Source organism: Antedon mediterranea, chromosome 1 (assembly GCF_964355755.1).
Source record: "Antedon mediterranea chromosome 1, ecAntMedi1.1, whole genome shotgun sequence".
Lineage (NCBI taxonomy): Eukaryota > Metazoa > Echinodermata > Crinoidea > Comatulida > Antedonidae > Antedon > Antedon mediterranea.
The window spans coordinates 2,463,720-2,472,954 of NC_092670.1; the positions used below are offsets into that span (position 1 = coordinate 2,463,720).

Here is a 9,235-nt window from a genome sequence, read left to right on the forward strand (position 1 = left end):
ATAGAACTGTTTAGTAATTCTCAAAATCACACCTCTGTTACTTCGCTTGAAAGTATGCAACTCAGTAGTACTGTACTAGAAAGTTGCCATATCTCTCTCTCTCTCTCTCTCGGTCATTAGCGTTTTCGAGATACATAAGGCAATTCACTGTAATTTGCATATTTCATATAGCTTGTACTACTAATTTGCATCCTTTCGAGGTGCTTGACTTATACTGGCTATATAAAACCTGTATCCGAGTCATTTGAGGCTAAAACAATGTCTGTACATACATTTTAGTTGCATTATGCAAATATTGAGAAATAATAATAATAATATTCTGGATTTATATAGCGCCTAATGTTGTGAAACCTCTAAGCGCTGTACATAAACTAATACGAAAAAAGGGAATTCCAACCATGCCAAAATGAAGGCGTGATTTTGGGAATTACAAAGCGGTCCTATGCTGACTATAGGAAACATGTATCCGAGTTATTTGAGTCCAAAACAAAGTCTCTACAGACATTTTAGTCGCATTATGTATGCAAACATTGATAAATGGGGTCGAGGGTCAATTGTTGTATTTCCGGTCATTTTTTCGTAAAATGTTTCATTAGAGTAAATATAAATATGTACATTCTGAACAAGTTATTGAAAAAATCAACTCTCTAGCCTTAGTGGTTTTCGATATATAGGAACCTTTAATTTCACCCTCTAATTTGCATATTTCATGTAACTTGTACTAATAATTTGCATACTTTGGAGGTGAGTGATACAGGTGTGATTTTGAGATCTACTAAACAGTCCTATGTTGGCTATTAGAAACCTGTATCGGAGTCATTTGAGGGCAAAACAAAGTCTCTACAGACATTTTAGTTTCATTTATATATGCAATATTGAGAAATGGGGTCGAGGGTCAAATGTCATACTTCCGGTCAATTTTTTGTAAAATGTTTCATTGGAGCAAATAGAAATATGTACATTTTGAATACGGCTGTGAAAAAATCAGCTCTCTAGCATTAGTGGTTTTCGAGATATAGGACAACTGTAATTTTTTCCCCTTATTTGCATATTTTATTTAAATTGTACTACTAATTTGCATACTTTTGAGGTGTGTGACAAAGGTGTGATTTTGGGAATTACAAAGTGATCCTATGCTGGTTATTAGGAACCTATGTCTGGGTCATTTGAGGGCAAAATAAAGTCTCTACAGACATTTTAGTCACATTGTATATGCAAACATTGGGAAATGGGGTCGAAGGTCAAATGTTGTACTTCCGGTCATTTTTTCGTAAAATGTTTCATTAGAGTAAATATAAATATATACATTTTGAATAGATCAGTGAAAATATCAACTCTCTCGGACTAGTAGTTTTTGAGATATGGTAACCCTGTAATTTCACCCTAATTTGCATATTTAAGCTAATTTGCATATCATCGGGATGAGTGACAGAGGTGTGATGCTCAAATTTTGATCTCCTCATCATATATGACCATTTAAAAAAGAAAAATCTCTGTTTGCAATTTGTTTCACTTTGGGCTGTTTTTTTTTGCTAGATTGACTAGCCTATTATGTGCTTTAAGGTTATCAGCAATATCTGTATCCCCACTCAGGTCCGATAAAGCAGTACTGATCTTATTTGGTAATGGTAGACCTTCATTAATAAAGTTGTTTATGTTCCTTGCTAATGCTGCATACCCACATACTTTTGGATTCAAGTTTGCAGATGGCACTATAGGTCATCTCCACCATCACGCTGACACAGAACACATGCGCTCCAATCCATCCTACTGGAGCTATAATAAAAGAAGCAATCGTAAGAACCCATTTTCTATTTTCAAGACCATCATTTATTCATTTAAATTTATTCAATAAATCTTGGAATCCAAGCCTAAACTTTGCCTATGCCTAGCCTAATAAAGCTATGTCTGGGTGCCTAGTCAATGCCTACAGTAGGCGTAAAATGATAGCCTACACAGTCAGTCAGGCTACCTACTCTATCTTTGCTTAGGCCTAAATCATAATGGAAAATAAACAGTAATATTATTATGATAATATGTTTAGGCCTATTAATTTAATCACAAAATTGATTATAAATATAGTACTTACTTTTTATGCAGAAGCATCTACTAGTGAAAAATATCTGCTTGCTCACTCAGTGTGCAAAAAGAGTGTTGACAAAGTGAGAGGCAGCGAGGCAAGCGAGGCATGCCAAATATTTGTGCGAGGCATCATTTTATCATTTCCAAAAGTGCGAGGCATGCGAGGCATATAGTTTACAATTTCAAAAAGGTTTGAGGCATATCTTAAAGGACAACTGTACCGAGGACCATATTTTAAAAACGTATTAGGCGTATACATATGATTTCAGAACCATCGCGAAATCGAGGATATCGCCGCACGCGCTCGCCGTACAGCCGTCGCCGTAAATTGCTGTGACGTCACAGGTGCATCGCATAATCTACTTAATGAGTTTTCGCTGTTGTTACCATACAATAGATAGGTACCGTCACTTCAATTGCTTATTTAACCTTTTAAATTACTTAAATTTGCCGAAAATGTTTTCCTGGTATTTTGAAGTAAACACTTCAATATCCAGATAGACAAAACAAACAATAAAACAATTCAACTTTTATATTTTTTTACGATTTATTTAAAAAGTGTGTTTACTAGAAATGTTCGCGCTTTGCGAGACTTGTCTATGGGACCCGAAGAGTAGCTAGTAGAAACATGACGTATGACGTTCTGGAATCATTCAACCATATCGGACTCAAAACTTTTTCTCTGCTAGCTAGCGATTTTTGGGCCGTGTGCGAGCTTCCTCCTCCTCGTGTGTGTGACGGTGGTGTGATCAACATTGTGTAGAGTAGTAGTAGAGAGAGAGGGAACTGAAAATGCCGGCGTGTGTTGTTTCAAATTGTCGGGAATACGAAAAAGCCCGATTAGATGGAATACCCTTTCATACCTTTCCAAATGATAAGACGTTGGCCAGAAGATGGTTAACTGTTATTAGAAACGCTAATTTGAATCCCGGCTGTAAGCCGTCGACATACAGAACTCTGCGAGTTTGTGGAAAGCACTTCATGAAGTCAGATTACCTACCTGACCCAAAACACGATCTAGCTCCGCATCTTTACAAGCCAAAACACCGCCTGAAACCTGACGCAGTACCAAGTATATTTGCATTTAACAAACCTAGTAGTACAACTATGAGAAGTGCATTTAAAAAAAGACAGGAGGCTGGTAATCAAGAATCGGTAAGAACAATGATGAATTTACCACCAGAACAATAATATTAACGCCGTGGTTAGGATTCCGGCACCGGAACTCAACTGCCCACCGTTAGGGAATCCGACACGCTATTGCGCATGCTCATAGCTCTGGGAAGTGAATTATAGCTTGCACTTATAGAGTGCCACACACACCACACCACCGAGAGTCGGAGTGTTATAGGGATTTACTGTAGCCTAGATAGTCGTTGCGCGAGCGAGAGAGCGATGGATGAAACTTGGCCTATGCCATACATGAATTAATAATTAAAATACGACTACGCCACGCGTTAAAATAATTATAATGATATTAATAAGTATCAGTATCTATCTAAGAATCGTAATGCTGTTTTTAGCGTTGCGACCCTGACTTTCCGAACAGTTTTCACATCCACGCGGTGGCTGCCGTCAACAAATCAACTTGTGATTGCATGTTGTTATGTACAGTATAATGCGTTATGAAAAATCATAAAACTAGTCATGTAATTATATAATTCATAATGATATGAAGTTTATATATGAATGAAGCAACCACTATTTAATTAAAAAATAAATAGGCCCACTGGTCACGTCTAACTGGTAACCCTAGCCTAGATTAGTGGATACCGTATTAGTAGGCATCTAGACTAGTTTGCCGTGTGTGGCGCAGCTATGAAATGATCCATCGCTGTTGTTGATAGGGTAGTAACAAAGTGCGAGGCAGCGAGGCACGCGAGGCAGGGAAGGCATGCGAGGCAAGTCAGAAATTTATGCGAGGCATCGTTTTACCATCATCAAAAAATGCGAGGCATCATTTTATCATTTCTCAAAATTGCAAGGCAGGAAATCACCGAAATTGAAGTAGCCTAGGCCTAGGCCCGCTAGGCTAGTTTCCTTTTGCACCTGCCTTGTATTTTAACCAACTTTATCCTGAATACCACAGCTTAGAATTAGTAGGCCTATTTTAATGAAGAAAAATCACATAAAAGTAACAATAAATCCATTAAATTGGTGATTTTACAGACGTTGTTTTTCTCGCATTTCGCACACTCAATGTTCAATATTTTGGTTTCTATGGAACGCCAAAAGAGCAAAATTAATTAGAGGGCTAAAAACTCTGTAGAATCCATTTATATTTAACGCATTATTTGGTGAAAATCAAGTACAATTTCAATAGATTTTGTCACTGTCAGTAAGGAAAAATGTTACTGTTGATAATGTACATGGTTTCGTTAACCTTTTAAAGAATAAAATAGAAAAATTCATCATAATATCCTTAGTAGGATGTCCTAGGTCTAGACTAGGTAGTGATGTTGATTTAGGATCGATTATTATTCTTTGAAAACAGAACAGTATCAGCAGTAACATATTACAACATTTTTATTGACAAATTAACAAATATATTGAAATAAAACGTGTTTTTCACCAATAAATGCATGAGAAATTGACGCATTCCACTGAGTTTTAGTCCTCTATTATCGTTGCTCTTTTGGCGCTCCATAGAAACAAAAAATATTGAACATTGAACAAGTGAAATTCGCGAACAGTGTGCGAGAAACACGCCTGTAAAATCATTAATTTAAGGATTTATTTGTTACTTTTTATGTGATTCTTTCATTAAAGTACTCATGAGGTATACTTCTAAGGTGTGGTATTCACACGATAAAGTTAGTTATGATTATCAAATTTGGAGTAAAAATACAAGCGAAGGAAACTATAGCGCCAGGTTTATTAGTACGTACATGGACAACAATAAATAAAAATCGTTCGTAATATACCTAGCTTACTAAAACAGGAATAGTGTATCATTATTAAATATTACACCAATTATTATTTTATCAAAATTGATTAAATTATTTTCTACATAGGCCTCTTATCTAGGTTAGGGCTAAGCATATTAGCTAAAGTTTAATTTTAGGCCTAGTATTACAAGTCTTTTTTCACACGCGCTCCAGAATTCTGTCGCAATTTTTTTCTTTGCGGCATGTTATTGGATCGGCATATCATCAGTTACCTTTTATTCACCGCCAGTTATTGAACTTGTCCTGGCAATCACTGTTCACCTTATTTGCGAGAGAGGTACACGTGTTGTTCCTAGAGAATGGAATGTCAAAAATGTCTTTGGCACGCCGCTCAGAGAGAAGTCTGTGCGTTGCTGCTGAAACCACGTGCTATAGGAGGGGAATGCACCACAATCCTCTGAGCTGAGGGCTGAATCATTCCGCTACCTGCTAAATAGTAAAGAGGGATTTTCCATCTCTCGGGTCTACCGGATCTAGGCGCAGGGGTGTGACAAAATATTATTTTCACTCTGCTATGTTCGAGAGACATGTGAGTAAAATAAAATAAACAACATGATGAGTGTATACACGAATCTATTTAGATACGCTTGTATCGATTGATTATTAGGCCTATAATATAGCATAATAGCACGTTAAGATATGCCTCGCACCTTTTTGAAATTGTAAACTATATGCCTCGCATGCCTCGCACTTTTGGAAATGATAAAATGATGCCTCGCACAAATATTTGGCATGCCTCGCTTGCCTCGCGTGCCTCGCTGCCTCGCACTTTGTCAACACTCTTGTTGATAGGTGGTATAGAGTCGCCGATTACCTCGCTCTGGGCATGCGCAATAGCGTGTCGGATTCCCTAACGCTGGGCAGTTGAGTTCCGGTGCCGGAATCCTAACCACGGCGTAATATTAATAATTAGGCCTAATATATCAAAGTAAATTATAGGCCTAATAAGTTTTTTTTTTCTTTTTATGTTTAGGCTAAGCCTAAAAAAAAATTAACAATTGACTGGGCCTACTACTCTGTACATTATTAAAATATTACATTTATGATATAGGCCTAGGGATTTTAGGCTATGCCTAGCCTATAAATCCAAACAAGAAAAAATATAGCCTAGGCCTATGCTAGATAGTATTACTACTACTACTAGCTAGAGATAGGCCCTTTCTTAGTGCATTATTTTTTTTTAATGAAAAATGCTATAATGATGATTACTACTAACTAGGCCTACTAACTACTAGCCATCATTTGGTGATTGAGAACAACAACAATTAACACTAACTATAGTTTAAAAAAACAATTCTATTTTTTGTTACTGTGTAGAAATGGTATTAAAGAAAAATAAATATATTTAGTTTTTCACAGGCTCAGAATCATCGCATACATCACATGATGTCCAAGAAAAAAAATCAGTACATGGCAATGATGATGAGGTATGATTATTTATGGTTTATCTATCTTCACCAACTTGTGAATGCGTAGTGTATGTAATATCAAATTCTGTAAACTATATAATATTATAATTTTACAGGACTTAAATGTAAGCTTTTCATCATCACATGGAAATGAGTCGATGGGATGGATACCAGAAGAGGACAGTTCTTCTTCCTCTGAAGAAGAAATAGAAGTAGTAGATGATAATGTTACAGGAAAAGTGATAGTCAATGTTGATAGTGTGCTTGAAATGTTTAAGCGATGCCAAGAATGCGGTCAGAAGATAATATCAACAAATGTGTTATACAGGGGAGCAAAAATAATTGTACATTGGCAATGTACTGAATATCACTTTGGCAAATGGGAAAGCTGTCCAGATGTTCGTGGAATGGCAGAAATCAATTTACTTACAGCCTCTGCTATTTTGTACAGTGAAAACACATATCAAGCAATTAATAATTTTGCTAAAATTCTTGATATGCATTTTTTATCATCATCAAGTTTTTATCAAATTCAAAAATGTTATTTGTTGCCAGTCATAAATGAAGCATATAAGGAACAACAAGATGTGATGATTGCCGAACTCATTTTAAGAAGTTTGGATAATGAGACTATCTCAATTTTGGGGGACGCCCGGTCAGACTCGCCAGGGTATTCCGCAAAATATTCTACGTACTCTTTTATTGAAGAGAAAAGTGACAAAATTGTTGATGCTCGGCTGATACAAGTGACGGAATGTTCCAGCTCAGTAGCAATGGAAAAGGAAGGTTTCATCAGAAGTTTAGAGTTTTTGTTGGGTCATGGCATCAACATCAAAACAATCACAACTGACAGATCACCATCAATCAGAAAAGTTATGAAGGACGAATACTGGGAGATATCACATCAGCTTGATTGCTGGCATGTTTGTAAAGGTATGATTGATACAGTAAAATAATTTTCTAACAAACTAAAACCAAATTAAATCCTTCATTTTTTTTACTCTCATCAGTATATAAATAAGCACCATATACATATTGTACAAATGAGCATTATATGAGTTTGCTCTAATCTATCTCATCTCGCACAGTGTAATTTCAATTGACACTTCTTCTAGTCTACTAGTGTAGCACCAGCGAGTACAGTATATACTGTAATCATGTTTGTAAAGTTCATAAATTGTTTTACTAATACTATATTGTATATTTTATCAAATATTTCAGGCATTAAAAAGAAAGTCTTGGCAAGTGGTAAAAAGAAGGGAAATGAGCACCTATTATTGTGGACCAAGAGCATAACAAACCATTTGTGGTTCTGTTGTGCAACTTGTAAAGGTGATGTCCAGGTATGACCACTAGTGAATTTTTTTTTCAATCGACAGGGGTGAAGAGGAAAAGCAAAAGTAATGAAACTCTCATCTTGTGATGTGCTTAACAAGCCCTGTCAATATACTGTAAACAAAACAAAAATATATATTTATGTACATCATCATATTGATAATTGATATATAAAATACTCAAAATTAAAAAATCAGTTCTGCTTTATACTGTGTTTATTATTAATAAGTACTATATAATTAATACAGAAATAAAAATAAAGTTGTGTCCAATAAAAAATATTGCAGTACTATATAAACTGCTCTTATACTAGTATAAAAGAAAAAAGAGCACCATCATCATCATTCTCTAAATTGAGCTTTACACTATTTTTTTACTAATGTTTAGGTACTCAAAAACAGGTGGAAATCAATTTTAAATCACGTGGTAAATGTTCACAGATGGGAGGAAGATGGGATTGAGAATACCTGTGCACACAGTGCCCTAACAGAAGAAGAAGCAGAAAGCAAGATATGGCTAGAATATGATTCGCCAGCCTATGATGCTTTGAAAAAAATTGTACTGGATAAAAGATTAGATAATGATCTTGGTCAACTTGGAGAATTTAAGCATACTGGTGGGTGTGAAATGTTTTTTGTGTAGACAATAAGAATTAAACGTTAGTGTAAAACCCATTTTACTTACTCACTGCTCAATTCTTCAATTCAGGTACCTTAGAGTCCTATCATGCCTCGTACACCAAGTTTGCCCCAAAACGAATTCACTTTCATTATGGTTCTATGCAAGGCAGGACTCAGCTAGCAGTTATAGATCATAATGCTAATGTTGGCAGGAAACAGGCACAAACAATTGCAGGTAATACTTATAATGCATGTAATAAAATAATAAGACACTTTAAGTTAATATACAACATTTTATTATATTCTCTGTTCACCCATGTCTAAACTGTCTAGTCCAGCTACATAATAGGCCTATTAAAAATGATTTGTTTTTCTGAATTTAATTGTAGGTGATATTCGATACAAAATGGTTTGCCCAAAACGGGGCGATGGATCATGGTCTGCCAAAAAAATTTATGAAGCTAAAAAATATGATTACGTTGTTGATCTGGTTGAGAAGACGCTACAGAGACGAATGGACCCAGGTATAAGGTACAAATATACAGAATCTGCAGTGCCTCTTCCAGAATTACCAAAAAACATCTCAAAGCAGGAACAACCTTCTAAAGATTTATTAATAAATGAATATTGTCAAAGAACCGAGCAAATTATGGATAATCAGTAGATGATTATGATGGTGATGATTTAAATACTGTTGTTATACAAAGTTTATTTTTCAGTTTAATCGAACAAATTATGCATCATCAGTAGCAGGCCAAGAAAAACCTTTGTATGTTCCATCAGGTGAAGGAAACTTTTCTCTAATTTTCTTGACCAAACAAGCTGGCAATACCATTCTGTT

The 9,235-nt window shown here is 35.6% G+C and overlaps 2 protein-coding genes across 2 annotated transcripts; both read left to right on the top strand.

Moving 5' to 3' along the window:
• The first annotated feature begins 2,874 nt into the window (after positions 1-2,874).
• On the top strand, positions 2,875-3,273 carry LOC140051135 (THAP domain-containing protein 6-like). The gene has a single exon (XM_072096259.1). The coding sequence runs from the start codon at positions 2,875-2,877 to the stop codon at positions 3,271-3,273; it is 399 nt and encodes a 132-aa protein (XP_071952360.1).
• Positions 3,274-6,902: 3,629 nt separating this feature from the next.
• LOC140045554 (uncharacterized) lies at positions 6,903-8,737 on the top strand. Its single transcript, XM_072090521.1, has 4 exons — positions 6,903-7,372; positions 7,661-7,782; positions 8,162-8,390; positions 8,483-8,737. Exons 1-4 carry the CDS (start codon positions 6,937-6,939, stop codon positions 8,716-8,718), a joined length of 1,023 nt encoding a protein of 340 aa, XP_071946622.1. The 5' UTR covers positions 6,903-6,936; the 3' UTR covers positions 8,719-8,737.
• The last annotated feature ends 498 nt before the right edge of the window (positions 8,738-9,235 follow it).